This window comes from Melozone crissalis, unplaced genomic scaffold (genome assembly GCF_028551555.1).
Source record: "Melozone crissalis strain CALT ecotype California unplaced genomic scaffold, PUWL_Pcris_2 ptg000029l_1, whole genome shotgun sequence".
Lineage (NCBI taxonomy): Eukaryota > Metazoa > Chordata > Aves > Passeriformes > Passerellidae > Melozone > Melozone crissalis.
Genome location: NW_026535807.1, coordinates 12,121,097 through 12,140,000, shown reverse-complemented (window position 1 = coordinate 12,140,000; position 18,904 = coordinate 12,121,097). Strand labels below are relative to the sequence as shown.

The 18,904-nt window shown below is 38.5% G+C and overlaps 1 protein-coding gene across 22 annotated transcripts in view; it reads left to right on the top strand.

Moving 5' to 3' along the window:
• SLMAP (sarcolemma associated protein) overlaps positions 1-18,904 on the top strand; it is an 86,691-nt gene that overhangs the window by 26,270 nt on the left and 41,517 nt on the right. For 8 of the 22 annotated variants that reach the window (XM_054281248.1, XM_054281242.1, XM_054281236.1 and 5 more), the window contains exons 2-12: positions 5,239-5,386; positions 11,049-11,121; positions 11,936-11,972; positions 13,389-13,451; positions 14,456-14,551; positions 14,821-14,892; positions 15,561-15,701; positions 16,322-16,459; positions 17,355-17,523; positions 17,609-17,659; positions 18,169-18,219. In XM_054281248.1, coding sequence (XP_054137223.1) covers positions 5,239-5,386; positions 11,049-11,121; positions 11,936-11,972; positions 13,389-13,451; positions 14,456-14,551; positions 14,821-14,892; positions 15,561-15,701; positions 16,322-16,459; positions 17,355-17,523; positions 17,609-17,659; positions 18,169-18,219 — 1,039 coding nt within the window. The remainder of the gene's footprint in view (positions 1-5,238; positions 5,387-11,048; positions 11,122-11,935; positions 11,973-13,388; positions 13,452-14,455; positions 14,552-14,820; positions 14,893-15,560; positions 15,702-16,321; positions 16,460-17,354; positions 17,524-17,608; positions 17,660-18,168; positions 18,220-18,904) is intronic. The other 14 variants (XM_054281250.1, XM_054281245.1, XM_054281239.1 and 11 more) reach the window with 3 other exon arrangements.

Here is an 18,904-nt window from a genome sequence, read left to right as displayed (position 1 = left end):
GCCAAGTGAGAGGAAAGGAATTTGGGATCTGTCTAAGCAGACCAGAATGAGAAACTCAAATCAATTGGATCTGGAGGTAATTGAGCATTTGAACTTCTCTATCTTACAGCCAAAGGACTGACCTGGAATTCAGTATGGTTTGCACTGTGTAGTCTGCTAGCAGAGTGCTGCTCCCAAAATGAGAAAATTCTCATTGTGAAGACTTCAAATAAGATTATTTTTATCTTGTAACAATATGAAAGAAAAAAATTTCTAGCCACAGTGTGGCAAATGTTGGTTACGTGGGTTTGACCATGGTATATATTTTGTTTTAAAGTCTTTGGCTTTGCACAGTTGACTTGTGCACAGTGTATTTTGTTTCCTGGTAGAATTCTCAGCATGCAATGAGTAAATGAACTCAGCTACATTACTGCTTAGTGAAGTATCACTCCAGGGCAAGTATTCCAATTTCTAGATCCCTATTTACTTCCTGCTTTTGGGTATTGGCTTTAGTACTCAGGGGGTGCATTTATAATGCCTGCATTAATTGTTCAATGATTATTTAGTGTGAGTCAGGGAAGAATTTTTCATCATTAACTGCAGCATTTTATGGTTTAACTGCTCTGGCTAATAGCCCTGCTGCCCCTTTGTGGTGGTAACCATGGCAAAAATGAAACTGCCAACTGCTTACGGGTTATAGTTCATAATTGGACAAAATCATATAAATCTTTCTGGTTCAAGCTGAAGCCACAAAGGTATAACAGGACCCTGAAGCTCATGGAAGTTCTGTGTACTTCTTTCACAGAGGAAATAAGAGGTGAGAAAAAGAATGGTAAACTAGGAGATTCTGAAATTTGGCTTATTTTTCTACATTCATTTTTTAGGCAGTGGAAATTTATTTAATACATAAAATATATTACTTTTTGACTTTGTGTAAAAGGCAATAGCCGACAATTTGGTACTTACTTAATTATTAATTCAGCTTTGGAAAGAGGCTGAAATAGGTTTAATTATATGTAATGATTTCTTCTTCTCCCTGCATTTTTTGATGTAGAAGTTGTTCCTCTTCACATACTGAATCTCACATCTCTGTGGACAAACTGCCTCAGTTTTCCAGCAATTCTCACTGTAATTGTCAGAATAATTGCTCTGAACTGCAGTTTCAAGCTGGGTTGGATGGAGTAGCAGTAATGTGCTATTAAAATGGCAAATGATGGCTGTACATAGTAATAGCAAATATAGAAGTATGAAAAAGCTGGTCAGTTGTTTCTTCCTGTAGTTCTACTGTAATTAAATCCAGATAATCAAATCACTGAAGAAGTGTGTTACTTTCAAGATTTTGTATACATCTCTGAGCCTGTATTTTGTCTTCTCTGAGACAGATGTGTCTCATCCAGTATCAGGCCTCTGTATGGTTTGGGAAAGAAAACACATCATGGCTTTCTCACTTGTCAGGCTAATTAAGGAGCTCTCTTCAGCCTGCCTTCTGGAAGAATTTGCAATAGTGATCATTAAACAGAATGAGTTTGTTATTGTTAGTTGGTTTTATTACTTTGAAGAAAACAGTTAACCTACATTTCCTAAGTTAGGTTAAAATCTGTCCTCATGGAGCATAGCAATTTGCAACTTCCTAATATCAGTTAGAATTAACATATTTTATGTACTTAGCTTTGATGTATTGTGGTTTGGGATCACTACAGAAGAACCTTCTGTTTCTTTAATCTGAAAATACTAGCAATTTGTTATAGGGGAAAAATCATAGTGATATCTAACTGCATGAAAATGAAACATGAACTGATTTAGCAGGTTATTGATGCTCTTCTGAATCATTGACCTAGAAGGAGGAATGTGATTTTTATGCACCATAGGTCAGAGCAGAGGAGGTGCCTTTGTTTCATTTGCAAAACTGAAGACTAATTTGAAATACGATAAATACTAAGTTTGTGAAATAAATACATAATTCCTTGAAAACAGGGAAACAAAAATCTGTAGCTTTTTGAAACTTCCATAATATAGTTTCTAAGGAAGGTGGACTGTACTTGGAGAAGTTTGTGTGTACTGATGACCTGCAAGTTTTATTTGAGAATAAAATCTTCAAAAATTTTGTGGAAGCAGGCTGGTAAGGTGTCTGCGGTTAATTGGTCTTATTAATGGCTTGTAGGTGGGAGGGCATATAAAGGATAAATTATAAAGAAGAAAGAGAGACTAGAAGAGACTTTTGGTTGAGATGTTATGATAATGGAACATGAGTTTCTTGAATACTTTGTGTGTTACCTTGTATTTTTTATGAAAGGAGGGGAAACCAGCCCTCACACAATTATACAGCTATCCCTTGAATTAAGGATGTGGTCATGCTTTAACAGTCCTCAAAAGCTGAGTTGTTTTGAATGTGTGTGAGCTGCCATCTCTGCTCTACATTGGACTTGTTGTTCATATGAGGTGCAAAAGGGCTGGGACTTCGCTCTGGAGAGTGAATTATAAAAGCAAGTGTAATTAGGCCAGTATATGCTGCCATTTTTTCTGTCAGCTTAAGCACCTCCTTGTTTACCTTGCTCGAAACTGGTTTGCAGTGACTGAGCAAGTGCCTGAGCCAGTCCAGGTGGGGAGGTGGTGGCACAGCTCGGCAGTGAGAGCTGGGAAGGGCAGGAGGCATTGCTGCCCTGTGAGCTGGCACTGCTGCCTGGGTGTGCTGGGAGCAGGGAGGACAAGGGGTGCTGGGCTCCCAGAAGGTGCTGTGTCACACAGCTGCTGTCTAAAAGGTGTTGGTTTGGGAATCTGAGGACCCACTGTGCTTACTGCATAATTAAATAGTACATAAAAACCAGTATGCTGCCACAGTATTAGTTGATGTATAGACACATTTGTTTCAGGGCTTGCACTTGATTTTATTTCCTGAAGATAGCTTTAGTAATTATGCAGAAGGGATGGAGAGATTGACCTTTGAGAAACATCATTTGGACTAGTGAAAACCAGCATGGAAGTAACTTTGGAATTTGCTACCTGAAAGGGGCTGACTCAGTGGGTTCCTGAGGAATGGCTACCTTAAAGATAACTGAATCCTTTATAGCAAGATTTGAAGGCAGTGTGTTTTCCCTTCCTCAGACATGAGCTACTAACATGTGGCTGATATTGCTTCTTCTGGATACAGGAAGAAGCATATTTACAAACAGGATGGAAAGACTTGAACAGGATCACTTTTCTAAAACTTATGTAATACAATTCAGTAGTATGCACTTAAGTGGACATAAGTTACATAATATTAAATGCAATGTGTATTTTCTGTAGACATTTGTTTAAAAATATCCTTTTGCCGTTTGAATGTTGTCTCTGCTGATGTTTTACAAGTTTTGTATGGCTGATGATCTGTTGCATTTCTTTTCCTGTCGTCACTGTCCTGTATTTCCTTGTGCTATCTTGTCTGAGTCCCATTTGCAGATTGTGCAAAAATGTGGTTACAAGGGGCAGTGATTAATCAAAACCTTGGGAGGGATAAAAGGCAGATATGCACAGAGAAGAAAAGGGTGGGGAAGAGCAAATAAGCAGAAGCATGTTTGTTTCTCCTTGCCTGTGACTCACTTTTTCATAACAGAAGAATTTTCAAATGAAGAAGAAAGCTAATTGAAAACAAACAGGAAGCAAGAAATAATTACCTCTGCACTGAGCAGAGAGGGTTCTGTACTTTCAGCCTATTAAATTAACAAGCAAATTAATTTGAGTGGCTTTAAAGCATATAACTTATAAAAGCTGTATGATATACTAGTGTGTTAATAGATAGTATTTAATACTATGGAGAGTATTATTTAGAGTGGGTTTGATTATTAATACAGTGAATGCAGTCAGAATTTCTTGATCTATCCATAGTTTATGTTTACCTTCATCTTTATCAGCTTATGACAGATTACTGTTTTGTTTTCCTTCAATTGAAGATCTAAGGCCTATCTGTTGGGGGAAGGGAAGTCTTTCACATACTGCTTTTCATTCTTTTCACATACTGCATTTCATTTTTAACACCTACATGGGCTTTCTGTGCTGGCCTTGCCCTTGATTAGTGAGTCCAGTGACACAATGGAACTCCAGCTCTGTGCTTAGGGCCACTGGGTTATGCCATATAAGATCGGTCTCGTGTGTCATTTTCCAATACAAGATCTAAGGAGCCCTGGTGCTCTACTCTCACTCCATTCAAAATTCATCTTTCCCCTTCACTGTGCTTTTGAGCTATGTATCAGGGGGTTTTTTTGAGGCCTGCAATAATAGAGGCAGTTAAAAACATGGAAAATTTTGTAGGGAATGCTGCAAAAAAGGAAAGGTCAATTGGTTTTATAAGAAAAAGATGGAAATACATTCATTTCTCTGAACACATCTTTTTCCCCTATCTTATGCCTGCTTTGGGACTTGATGAGATTCTTTGAGTGCAGGAGGCCAGTGATTTCTACCATTCCAGCAGGTTCCTGTAGTAGCTATTGTTATCTTGGAGTAGTGAGATTGACTCATTCCAGTAGTTACACCTGGCTATCAGGAGCGTTCTGGTCCCCTCTTTTGTGCTGTCACTGCTCAGTCACAGCCAGTCACTCTGGTTTTCTGCTGGATGATTCATTTGTAACCTCTTTTCAGATGCAGAAGTTTAGGCTACAAGTCTTGCATCATAAAAGCAGTTTCAGATTCAATAGGTTTCTATTAACATTTAATTAATTCTGCAGTTGGGTGTTTACAAAAGTACTTGAAATCTTGAATTTAGTTAATGATGTGAACTAGTATTGCTAGTAAAAGCATCCTGTTGGTTTTCTTCAAGTTCCACCACGGTCTTTCATTGCAGTTCCTGAATTCTCTTTTGCCAGAGGTTTTCCTTCAGTAGCCTTCCCTGCAGCATGATTGTCATGCAATACTGTTACCTTGAATGTATGAGCAGTTAGAAGTTTTGTGTGTTGACCAACTTAAATATGAATTGTTGTATGTATGTGGCAAAAGGTGTTGCTGCTGTTGACGTGTGATCCTCTATTGCAGGCAGTAGTTCTGGCACACTTTGTAGCAATTATTTGCATAGTGTATGTGCTAGAATTCAATCATATGTGAACTCAAAATCAAATACAAATACTTCTTGATGATGGGAAGGTTTTACATCCTGATGAGGGTGTTTAGAGTTTTATACATTTGTTATCTTCTAGAAATAAATTTTATATAAATGAAATTTTACTTGTGCTTGTATTTCTTGTCTTACTTTTCCCAAATATCTTACTGTTGGTTTTGTTTGTTTGTTTACAGTTCTATCTTCAAGACACTAAAAGTAGTAATGGTACCTTTATTAATAGTCAGAGACTGAGTAGAGGATCTGAGGAAAGCCCACCATGTGAAATTATGTCAGGTGACATAATCCAGTTTGGTGTAGATGTGACGGAGAACACGCGGAAAGGTAAGGGTATGGATCATTTTTTGGTTTCTTTTCAAGTATATTTATTTGGAACATCTTACTACAATCCAGTCTTTAAAACTAAATGGCATTCCCATTGTAAGAAAACAATCTTGTTTGGTTTTTTGGTACTTCTTCCCTCCTTTGTGCTGGCAGTGAGCCCTGGTGCCATGTGGTACCTGATCAAGAAACATGTCTGCTGAAAATACAGGCTCTATTTCTGCCCTCACACCCCCAGATGGACTTTACTGGGTTGTTTCCATGGCCTACTTTCTTCCTTACTGGGTGCAGGGGAAGTGTAGGTCTGGAAAAGGAGGCTCAGCTGGGGCTATGTGTTCATCTATTGCCTCACTTAAATTGACCTACAGCCATTTTAAAAGTGCAACACAAGCATGTGTGTGTAATGCTGTATTGGGCTTTTTGTATTTGGATTTTATTATTATAATTTTCATTACCTTTCTTTCAAGCCCTTTGAACCTTAAAATTTCAGCTAATAGTGTGGCAGAAGTATGAACCTGAATTTCTTGATCAAGTAGTCAGTGTAGGTTTGAAACAGGCTAACAATTCTTTTCAGGGTACCCACTGTTTCCTTCTGTGTCAGCTACTGATTTTGATTTCTGCAGGTACTTTAAAATGAGAATAGAAAGAAGTTGCTAACTGACAAACAAGGTGATGGCATTTTTGTTTGGTTTGTTTTTCTTGCTGTCTTCTTCCCAGTATGCATGCTCAGGAGATCTTGTATTATGGCATTAGCTCTGTATCTGTGTTAATTAAAATGCAACCTCTATCTCTTTTCTTTTGAAATTACATTGTATGTCAGAACCATTTCTTTATCTTTCTGGAGACTGGTCTGTATGGGGATTGTCAGACTATAATCAGTTTTGTCAAGACTTTTTAAAGTTCCCTAATGTGTCTGCTGCTTTCTGTAAGCATTGAACATCTGACCATGTTCTGCAGAATCCTACCTACTCAGTAGCACATGGATTTGGCATTAAAGGTCAACTGCCATCACCCCTTTATTGCTTTTCTGAACAAGACCTTCATAGAGCTTATCCTTAAAGAGAAGTGTATTAGAGAAGAATGAAAGAATAATATTAAATTGGAAGGCTGGTGATAAAGTTTTTTAAAACAAGCAAATAAATGAAACATCCATCAAAGCAGCCCCCCCCCCCAAGCCCCACAAATCAAACCATAGTACAACAGGAGAATTTCTTAAAGTACCTTAAGTGAACAAAACATAGAGATAGCACCTGCTCTGTTACTCATGAATTTTGTCTTTAGCCAGATGGGGTTGTAATTCTCAGATCTGAAGTGTCAGAGGAAGGTTAATGAATGTGTTTAAAGAAAACATTATTAAGTAATGATGGTGGCGGTATTTTGTCATCAGGAGCTTTTGGAGCTGCAGGATTTTTGAGTGATTCATTATAGTGAAGGTTTTAGCACATTGTTTTACTCTTCTCAAAAATGATGTTGCAAAGGTTCAACTCCAGGGTGCCTAGCTGAAATTGCTGGGAGTTATTGAAAGTGTTTCCATGTGAAGTGATTGTAAACATTTATGAATACTAGCAGTACACATGGAAGAGATCAAGAGTATACACTGCATCTAATGAACTTGGAACTATTAATTTGATGAGATGCTGTCCTTGCTAAGAGGAGTTGAATTTCTTCAAGTTATTTAGACTAAAACAATTTTTATTATAAGATTTAGTTGGAAGAGAAATTGGACTTGACTTGCTTTTATCAGCGCATTGCAGTTAGTTCATGGAAGTATTTGCACAAAGTTCATAGTAAGCAAATTCTTGCCATGAATTTTTGCCAGTAGTAGTTATTTGCTGTGGTTTTGTCTTAGTTTTACAAAGCACAATACATTACACAAATGCTGGTGACCTGGCATTTGTGTAATGAGTGATCAGATTATGCAGCCTTCCTTGTCCTTTTCTCTGGCTTTGAACTTGGAAGCTGTGCTCATGTTACTCATGAATGTGTTGAGCTCTCTAATGAGGAAGAGGATACAAGTTTGGTTTCTTCCCTCTCTGCTCCCCCAAGCAGAGAATGAAGATGGTATCATCACAGGGTGTTTACCTATGAATATGGTTGGAATGCATATAAACATGGGTTTTTCACTAGTTGGTTTCAGTAGGCTTAGATGTTACTGTTACTCTAATCTAGTTATGAAACAGACAGGAAAGTAGTTTTTAAATTAGTGATTCCCTTTAAAAGCACTTTGCACTCTGGTATTTACATAATGCCTTACTTGCACAAGACACGTCAGCAATCTGCTGTGTGTAATTATAAGGTAATGACAGGACAGAACGAGTGTACTTGCCCATGTAAATTCTGAATTCTGTTAGCGTTGCTAGAATACATTTATTTTATTGTTCAGGCTGTGTTTTAGTAAGTAATTTCCTTGCAAATGTGATCTGGAGTTGGTTCATTAAAATAGTGGCATGTTCAGTATGTGATTTTTCAGGTTATCAAGTGTGAGAACCAATTCCTCAATTTCCTGCTGCTGAGCCAAACTCAGTAACAGGTCCTGGAGAAGTGTTTGCATCCGTCCTGCTTCCTTATTTGTCCACTTGCTGTAGTACTGACAAGCACAGGGGCCCCACCATTTCCCTCTCCTTAATACAGCAGTAACCTGTGCTTTTTCTCTGTGGTAGTGTAGTTTATATTCTTTTAGCACTTTTTAAATTTCCCACTTGTGCCAGAGCATTCCGAGCTAATGGGTGATACTTCCCTGCACAGCAAACAGCAGCAGCATTGCAAAGCAAGGTCAAATAATTCCAACATGATTTAGTTCAAATGCCAATTATGCACATTTTTCTAGTCAGGTTTGGACTCTCATGCATGTGTTCTGTCATGGGATGTTTGAGGGAGGTCATGTAAGTGGGGAGCCCCGCAGCATTGTGGGCTGCCGGGCAGTGCATAGACCCCCGAGGGGTGTGGGGGGCTCCTCGGGGCTGGGTACCACATTAACAAGTGAAAATAGAAACAAACGCATCTTTGGGGAATTGTCTCTCTAGGAAACAAAAACTGAGACAAACAGAAATGGTTTCTGTGTTCCCGTTGTGCTGTAGTGCAGCAGAACCTGTCAGGGTTTAGGATGGGTCTCAGGGGTTTCAGAGCTGTGAAATGTGGGTCAGCTGCTTGTTTTGAAGTGGACCAAGAAGTTTGTGACTGAAGTGTGGAAAAGCAAATGGAGCAGGAGCAGGGTTTTAATCCGTGGAGAGAGCTGTGAATGGGGGGCAGCTGTTTCACACCGCGGAGGGAGCCGTGGCTAAGGGGCGGCAGTGTGATGCTCTGGACGGAGCCGTGGCTGTGGGGCGGCAGTTTGATGCTCTGGACGGAGCCGTGGCTGTGGCGGGAGCCGCGGCTGTGGAGCCGCAGTTCGATGCTGTGGAGGAGCCGTGGCTGTGGGTCGGCAGTTCGATGCTGTGGAGGAGCCGTGGCTGTGGAGCCGCAGTTCGATGCTGTGGAGGAGCCGTGGCTGTGGAGCCGCTGTTCCCGCTCCGGAGGCCGCGCGGGGCGGGGCGGAGCCGGCGGCCGCGGTGGCCGGCGCTGGGGCGCCCCCTGGCGGCGGCGCTGCGCAATGCCGGCTGTGCCGGGGCCGGGCGGGAGCGGCGGCCCCGCGGAGCGCCCCGAGGTGAGTGGGATGGAGAGGGGGGTGAGCCGCGGGGACAAGGGGTGCCTCGGCTCCGTTGGGACACCAGTCGTTGCTTTACTGCCTTTTCTTGTTAATTCCTCACAAGAAATATTGTAGACCTGAATTTAAACCGTTGCTGTTCTTCTGTGCAGTCAGTACTGTTTTCGTGTTTTCTGTGTTGCTTTCTCCTTATTTTTCCAGTTGCAGTGAACTGATAGCTTAAGGTCATACTGCAGAGTTTGGATATTGTTTCATTTCTTACTATTTTAATTTTATAAATTTGTAAAAATGCTTGGTACCTTTTCCCAGTCACTGTCTATTTGAGACCTTTTGCTAGAAGTCTGTTATATCTTAATTTGATACAAATAAAGCTCCTGCAGATTTTAGGAGATTTTTTTCGGTCTAGATGTTGACAGAAAAACTTCAGAATTATATAATCTTACAGCAGACCTACCTGACATGTGACCCGAAGGTAAAGCTGTCTGTTGCCATTTAATGTCAGGTATCCTAATGTTTTCTTATTAAAATCACTGATTTCCTCTAAAAGAAAGAACTCTGCATTGTGAAAGCTATGTATTACAGGGTACAGCTAATATCGCTAATGTATTTTTAAAATGTTTTTTGCAAACTGGATTTATTCAATTTATAAATCAAGACCCCAAACCCTGCAGTTTAATCTGTTCTGCCTTGGCATGTAAATTTAATACTTTACCAGGTCAGCTTGAAAAAAAACAAGATGCTCTAGCCAGTAGAATACGTCTCCAAAGCATTAGCTAAATAAAGGTTAAAACCAACTTGTCTTGGTTGGATCATTTCTCCTCTATATTTAGATTCTATTGAGGTAGCTTCCTTAAAGACCTGTCTCATTTCCCTGGAGAATTACCAGTGTCCTAAAACGCCCATTGCCCTTTTTTTTCCACAGCCAGATTAACTGTTGTGCTGATATTAATAACAGAGGAAGGAGAGCAGCTATTTGTTTTGTGTGTTAGTGGATGCTGGAGGTACAGTGGTCCATGATAGGTGACCACACACTCATTTGTATCTCACTTGTGGTAGTGTTTTGGGAACAATGTACAGCTGTCTTTCCATGTATCTGGAAATAATTTTTGCTTTCCAATTAATAGAACCATACAGGGAAAATAAGTCAACCAAGACACACACATAATTTGACTGTTTGCAAAGGCACTGAAAATCATATCAGTAATATTTTTCAAAACATTGTGTAGAAGGTTTGAATTTGATGTAAAAATCAAATATTGCATTTCTTCCTCTTATTCCTTAGGATCTTTCTCAAGTTAAACAAATCTTGAATTTAGTTCTTAAGGAGCAAATTTACCTCTTCTGAAATGAAAGGCCACTTGGCTGGGGCTATGCAGTAGATGTGCACTGCAAGCACCCCAAAATAGAAATGTGTTGTCTTGAATGATGCTGCTTACAGTGTTCAAAAGGATGTAGTTCTCAGTGGTTCCTGCACACTTCTCTGCATTTCCTTTTCCACCCTTTTTTGTAAATAATAATTGCTTGGCAAGTTCCACATTTTGAAGTGTCGGTGACACAAATTGGACATATTACCTTCTAAGTCTCTGGATATGCTTGTCAGAATCTTGTCCAAAAGGCAGCTCATTATTTTGTTTATACCTCTGCATTCCTGTTACCTGCTGCAGGTAAGATCCTTTCTGTTTCACTCCCTTATGATCAAAACATTCACTTTTTAAACTTAGTACAGTAAAGACAAGTTTCAGATATTGCAGCATGTGGAAGAGTTGGAAGTGGAACTGTTCCACAGCCAGGACTGAGTACACAGCATGACCTCTTCAGGTTTATAATGATGAAGTTTCCTGTGTCCAGGGGAGGTTTGAGAAGGCAGACCCAGGCACTGGTGCTTGAAGGTGTTCATGCCTCCTCCTCTTTGCCTGCCTCAGGGTTTCTTTAGACAGTTTGCTTGGTCACTGTAACATGAAGCACTGAACTTGAAATGAAGTAGTAATGGATCATGATGACTTAGTGTTTGTTTCTTTTCAGTGACCCATGGATGTATAGTCTCCACAATCAAACTGTTCCTTCCAGATGGAATGGAAGCTCGATTGCGATCAGAGTAAGGATATGGATTCACATCTACCAAAGTTCAGCTACTGTGTGACGAGGATTTGATGGATATTATGTTTAAAATCATCATGGGAGCAGTTGGTTTGCCTGTAATCCTGCAAAGCGAGTAACTGAGTGCATGGTTCTTTTGCAGGCATTATGAGGAATAAAAACTCATTTGTTTGTTGTTTTTAGTAATTAAGACAACTCTGAAGAATAAAGAAGTTCTCTAGAGGAAGAAGAAAATTCATATGTAGTTGGGCTTTTCTGATTGTGGTTTACTCTACTGAAATTGGTATTAGAAAGAGAAGAATATAGAGAAAAACAAAGCAAATAAGCAAATTCTCCTGCCCTCTTTAGTAGTGATTAGTCTTTTGGCTCTTCTAGATGCACATAAACTTTACTAAAGTGAAGCTAACGGAAACTCAGATGAATATTGGCAGCATTTTCTGTCTATATGCCCATTTTTAAGAAATCTTCCAAGACCAGTAGAAACCAAAAACTTTAAAAATTTGTGTGCTCTGAGTGCTAATCACAAATGGCATAATTTTAGTCATTTTTCATTATCCAAAGTTTTGTAGGGTTTATTGCTTATTTAAATATCCTTTTATCATTACTATCCAGAAATACTTGTGTGAAGCTTTAGGGTGTCTTTGCTTGCTTGTGGGAAGATCAGTAAAAGTAAATTACTATAGAAGATTTTCCATATAATTTCATGTTTAAATAAGAAATAGTAAAAATGTATGTTGTTATATTTTTAGTTATGATGAAATAGTCCGAGTACAACATTTATGTATTTTGTGACCCATTTTTTTATTTTTCAGTGTTATCCATGCGCCATTACCAAGTCCTGTTGACAAGGTAATTCAGTAATTTCCTCGTTTATGCCTTATTGACACACATGCTATTTTCAGATTTGTTATCAAGATGAAGAAATAGTGAAATCTGTCCAGTAACATTTTGATATGTTTTCCACTGACTCTTTTTACCTAGTTCAGTATTTTGAGTGACATTTAAGGTAGAGAAGTAATGCAGTTATTGCAGTGTATATTTGAAGGTAAGTTGACTTGTTACATTGTGGCACCTGAAACATGGTTTTGGAACAAAACCATTGCTGTTAAGATGGTTAATTTCCAGGTACAGGTTGACAGACTAACAGGTGTTGCATAATTGAATACTTGATGTTCTGTGGGACCCAAGAGTAGCTCATGATTTGGTGTTTGGATGAGGTCTGTTTTCTTTATATCGTTTTTTTTTATGGAGGAGAAGCTGTGCTGCACAGTCTGGAAAGCACTGTTGTGTTCCCAAGGAAGACTGAGACCAAACCTCTCTGCCTCTCCTGTAGAGCCAGAGTTGCTCACTGTAGAGTCATGGAGTCAGTATTGTAAAGTGTAATTCTAAAACTCAGCTTTGGTAATGTGGGGGACTTGCAGAAAAGCTGCTAATGGATATTCCCTTGATAAAAGTGATCAGGAGTTGATTATTTCTCTAGCCTCTAAAAAGAAGGATTAACTTAAATATGTTCTAGTCAGAGTTTTGTACTTGAAGAACAAAATATCAAGCAGCTGTGGAAACTTAGTTATGAAACCAGCAGCCTGAGGAGTTTATAGACTGTGTTTAAATTCAGATTTCTAAATAATATGTGTGGCTTGAATCCAGGGCAAGGGTAGAAATCCTGAGGAGGGACTGCAGGTATAACTGTGGGAAAACAGTTAAAAATTACTTCAATGTAGGAAGCCTACAAGAATTAGTAAATAGATTGGCTGAAATAAACCCATAGAACAACCCCCCACTTCTCTCCAAGTGAAGAACAGTTTGTTATTACTCAAAGATAACACTGGTATTCCTTAATTCTGAAATAGATGCTTATAAAGGGAGACAATGATGGTAACTCGTGGGTAAGCAGGAAGTGTGCAGCCGTAATATGTGTGGTGACATTGAGCTGGAAGCCCACAATTTGTGTTTGCCAATGAGTTGAATGGCTTCACCTTTGTGCCCCTTGTTTCTTTGTTGTCAATTCAGTCTCAACTATACCAAAAGCTTTAAACTCATTAGTGTCTTGGTGGTTCAAGAACTTGTGCAGAAACACAGTGAGACCTAAGTCCCAAGTCGGGAAGTTCTGTGATTAAAAAAAGCATAAATAACAGAACAAGAAATGAAGCTATTATTAGATAATGTAATGTTTGCCTTTGTGACTAGATTTAAGTGAATTTTGCATTACTTCTGTTTAATGAAAAATCTAAAACCATTCTAATTCTTACTTGTCTTCTTTTTCAGGTTGCTGCTAACACTCCCAGTATGTATTCTCAGGAATTGTTTCAGCTTTCACAGTATCTACAAGTAAGTTTTCTTTTAAGGGCATTTAGTTTGGCTGAATATTTTTGTTCAAAACACAGATCTTATGCTGTGGCTTGTATCTATTGGAAACTACAAAGGAAGGGACAGTGCTGGCAGCTCTTCTTCCTCACTGGCATCACCAGCCTTTCTGTGCCTGCTTCTGTGTCAGTTTAATAGGTGTGCTTTTCCCAAGATGTCATGGCACAAAAGAGTTAGACTGAAAAATGGTAGCATGTTAAACTGTGTGCTGGTAGATAAAAGAAAACTCTTTAGAAAGGATGGTAAAATCAGCTTTCTGAGAAAAAAAAGGAAAACTTCTTGGCTGCTAAATTCTTTCCAGGTTTAACTGTGTATAAGTTCTACTGATTTATTTTGCCTGGTTTATTTCATAATGGCAATTTTTATTTGTTCACATCAAGGCTTTTGAGATAGATACTGTCTTTACATGTATTTGCTGACATAGCAGGAAGGAGCTCATGCAGATGCTCTTTCTTTGGAAGCCAAATACATATTCACTCACCAATCTGTTCTCTCTCCATATCCTGGAGTTAACGAAGATGCTCTTCTGTCTTCCTGTCATAAACCAAAAATCAAACAGAAATAGTAGTTCTTGCTTGGCATTTCTCTTTTGTGACCTCATTTGAGGATGAACAGCTCATGGCATGGAAGCTGCCAAGCTGTCCTTTGGTGTCTGCAGTTTTGTTACTTAAATTATTGAGGAGATGAAGTATCTTTAAGTCTTGGGAAGAATAACAGTGTGTCCTCAGCATGTGCAGCATAGCATGAAAAATGAATGGTTTAGGAACCTGAGGTTATAGGATAGCATTTTCTAATTAAACTATCCAAATCAATTTGTGGATGGATATAATGGAATGGGTTTATGGTTTTGAACAAGTTGACAGTGTTTGCTACTCACATTTTTTTGTTGTATTTTGGGGTCTCTTCTGTTGTTTCTGATTTCCTGAGTTGTTCTAGCTGAGCTGAGTGGTGCCCTGCTCTCTTCACAGGAAGCCTTACATCGGGAACAAATGTTGGAACAGAAGCTGGCAACCCTTCAGCGACTACTTGCTGTCACACAAGAGGCTTCAGATACTAGTTGGCAGGTATCTGCAGGATCCTTTCCTTATAGACTCAACTGAGCACTGCCATATAAATTTAGCCATATAAATTAAAGCGGCAGAAATAATAAAAACTTTATGGTGATTCTCTAAAACTGTGCAAAATACAATGTTTAATAAATTTAGTGGTTGTGTACCTTTGAAATAGCTATTAGCAGTAAGTACTCCAACAAAATTCTGATCTTTAAAGCAGAATTCTACTGGCACTATATTAAGCATGGGATAATTCTAAGGTGATAATTTTTTTCTTCTAGGCTTTAATAGATGAAGACAGGCTGCTATCAAGACTAGAGGTTATGGGAAATCAGTTGCAAGCTTGTTCAAAGGTAAGTAGTTCACTTGAAGTCAAATATTAGGAATGCTGAAAGGCAGCCCTTTTCAAGTGTTTTGGAAGTAGCTAGTTGTAGGAAAGCATTTGGAACATAAGCTTTCCAAAAGGAGTCTGTGCAACTTTGATAATCTGAGTAGCACAAAAACTGTACATCTGCTCTGTATTTCAAGGCATTTCAGTAAGTTGCTGTTGTTTTCATTGCCCATGTCCTGTCTGATATTCAGAGTTACAAGTATGTGCTTCCCTGGTTATTGCTTAGGCCACCTATGTCTACCTTGGATTTTAATTTTTATTTTATTTCTATTTCCTCTTAACTATCGAAATTATAAAAACTTTTTCTGCAGGTCCTGTTTAAGGTCTTTCCCCTGGGACCTGGTTTGTCCAGTTCTATGTCTCCTAGGCTTCACATTGTCTTAGCACTGCCCAAAAAAAGTGCCATAATTCTACTGGGATCAAAACTGACCACTGAATGTGTGCTGTCAAAAAATCACTTACTTATACCCTGTCACATCAGAAGTCTTTGATCGCTGATTTGAACATAACATTTTCTCATCTATCAGAAGTTGCTAAACCTTTTTTAATAGAACAGGCTTTATCACAATCTAACTTATTTAATGAGCAAAACGCTAATTATTCTATTCTTGAATTATTTTCTATGTGCAGAATCAAACAGAAGACAGTATACGAAAAGAGCTTATAGCATTACAGGAAGACAAACACAACTATGAGACAACAGCCAAAGAGTCCCTGAGGCGGGTCCTTCAGGAGAAAATTGAAGTGGTCAGAAAACTATCTGAAGTGGAGGTACTGAAGTTTCATGCCTGTTCTTCTGGAAGTGCTGAAATAGTTGTAACTACTCCTGTTTAGATCCCTACTTTGTTGCTGTGTTATGTCAGTATCTGTTGTACTCTGCACTTGCAGGATATTATGTAATAGTGTTTATTTCTCCTGTTGGACAGGGCTAAGATTGTTAAACTGTTAATGAGAAACTATTCTTTCAGCTCTTCCCTTTTCTCCCTGCTTTCAAAATTCATGATGCTGTCTTACAGAAGTTACTGTGTGTGGGACAAACACAGGGAAAATGACATTAAATAAATGCTGTTAGACCTTGTTTAAACTGCAGCATTTATGGAAATATGCACTCGACCACTGTACAAAGTGTGCTTAAAGGAGCTTTTACAGTCAAAGTTTTAGACACTCTTTTGAAGTAAGATTTTCTGCCTTATAATATTTCACATTATCCTCTTTTCCTTTATTTCCTTTTTCTTTATCATTATTTGCTATATTCCCTTGGTCAAGAAGTCTCATAAAACTAGTTGGCATCCTGTGCATAAATACTGCTTGGAAAAAATAGATCACCTGCAGTGTTTGGTAGTTTGTCTGTCTTTTGTTATTATTTATTGCATAATTATTCTGTCTTGCAGCGGAGTTTAAGTAACACAGAAGATGAATGTACACACCTGAAAGAGATGAATGAGCGGACTCAGGAAGAATTAAGGGAATTAGCTAATAAGTACAATGGAGCTGTAAATGAAATTAAAGATCTTTCTGACAAGCTAAAGGTAATGACAGAATTTCTCTGACTTAGGATAGAATAAATGTGATAAACTGAACAAATAAATACAGTTTAATTTCTAATGCAGCTAACAAAAAAGTTAAACTTGTTAAACAGTTAGCAATAGTGTCAATATCTAAGTCTATGAATAAAGTAAATTAGTACTTAAGGTCCTTTATGCTGGAGAACAGAAGAATCACTATGATAAAGCCTATTCTCCAAGAGTCTCCAGTCTAGTTAAGTGGGAGTTGTGGAGGAGGAAGGTAATGGTGTTATCTCTGGAGACCTGAGGCAGTTGTTGCATTTATATTGGATAAATACTGGAATTGGAACCCAGGTTTCTAGTTCAGTACCTCAGAAAAATTTTTCTTTCCAAATGGAAAGATTAAATTGCTGCTCCTAAGGCAGCTGGTTTCCCAGTTATGGGTTGATCACTGATGGTGATGAGTGTACCCAGAAGGATCAGACCTGAAATTTATTACCTTGTTTTGAGGGAGGAGACAGTTTAAAACTTATGTTCTTGAGATTCAGCAAGGAAAAAGATGGGGCTTGCAATCAAGATAGTCTGTGCAGTGTACATTCAGTTCAGAAGGGTTCTTGGGTTTTGATTGAATTGAGATGCTGGAGACTTTGGGCATTCTTAATTCTAAGGCCCTTTACTGTTGCTGTTAAACTTATGTTCCTCAGTCAAAAAGTTGCTTCAGATATTTTGAGATTTTCTCAGTCTACTTGTAGTGAAATTTGTATAAAGGTAGTAGATTTGATTTTTTTTTTTCATTTTTAAAATCTGATTAGCTAAGAAAGTCAGTTAGGTACATTTAGTTGCATAAAAATCAAGATGATCTATTCTTCCACGTGTTAATTTTGATTTTTTGACGGATTTAAAAAATCTTTTGGAGCAGGTAGCAGAAGGAAGACAAGAAGAAATCCAACAAAAAGGACTGGCTGAGAAAAAGGAATTGCAGCATAAAATAGATGAAATGGAAGAAAGAGAGCAAGAGCTTCAAGCAAAAATAGAAGCTTTGCAGGCTGATAACGACTTCACCAATGAGCGGCTGACTGCTTTACAAGGTTAGTCAATAGCGGGGAAAGAACTTGGATTATTTGTTTTTCTTTTAATCTGTGAAATACCTTTTTCTTGGACTTCTGTTTACAGTACGGTTAGAACACCTGCAAGAGAAAACTCTTAAAGAACACAACAGCTTAGGTAGGTGCGATCCATTTCTTGTTTCAAGCTGGTTTCCGCGTTCGCTGTTCCGTTACCTTTGTTATGATAATCTCGTAGTCTCGGTGTCTGGCAGAGGAATTCCGATTCCCAGTTTCCCCAGTAAGGAGCTCTCCTGGGCTGCTGGGGCCATGCCGGGCAGGGCCGGCAGAGGGCGCTGCTGCTGCGGGCGTTCGCTCCGGCCCGGGGCTTGATTTATATCACATTTTATAACATATTTTATATCCATCTATACACACTTTATATGCACCTATACACACGTATATCTGTGTAATAGGCAGTCACTCTTTGGCGTTAATAACCTCTTAGACGTTTGAACAAACAGCAGCATCATCTCTAGCAGGAAACACATCAAACTGCCTGCTTTGTCTGATTAGGTACTTGTGAGGAGGTGGTTTGAAAAGCCAGGTACATTTCAAAATGCTGTGTTTATAAAGAAAGCCCAAAACATTTTTCTTTATTGCAAAAATAATGCCCTTTCTTAATCCTAGGCATACAAGTTGACGACTTCATACCTAAAATTAATGGGAGCACAGAGAAAGGTAGTGTATCTGAGGGCTACCTTTTGTCTTATGGTTAATGTTTGAAAATGAACAAATTCAAAATGTTCTGTAAAGTTTTACTTGGAATTTTTTCTCTTTGCAAATGAATTTGTCCACTCCTGACCAGCTTTGTGGGGTTTTTTTGTGTATATTTCCAGTCACAGTATTTTTAGAAAATTCTGCAAAATAGAACAAAACCATTTGGAGGCTGTCTCTTTTTGCTGGTTTGGTTTTTTTTGTTTGTGATGGGCTGTCACTGGAATCAGGAGTCTACTGATTGAATGTTGTGAGGTTTGTGACACAAGAAAGTGGAGAACTCATTGATTGTTTTTCTTTTTAATTTTCCCTTGCGACACATAGACATACAGTGTTTTTCTGGTAAAGTTAAGTATGATGAGTAAAGTCAGCAAAACCCATTTTTTTATAACTTTCATATTAAAAATGTGAGTGTATAAAATCTATAAACAGTGAAAACTAACTTGTAAAAACTCCAGAAGTATCTTTATGTGAAACAGGAATTAATACAGATTGAACTAAGTGATAGGGTTTTTAAAGGCCAGTTAGTTAGAGGCAAATACTTAAGCTCATGTGTCTTAACATACACAGTTTTTGGAGTGAAATTGTCCAATATCACATATAGCAAAAAATATTCCAGTTATGATTCCAGATTGTTTAATTGGCTGAG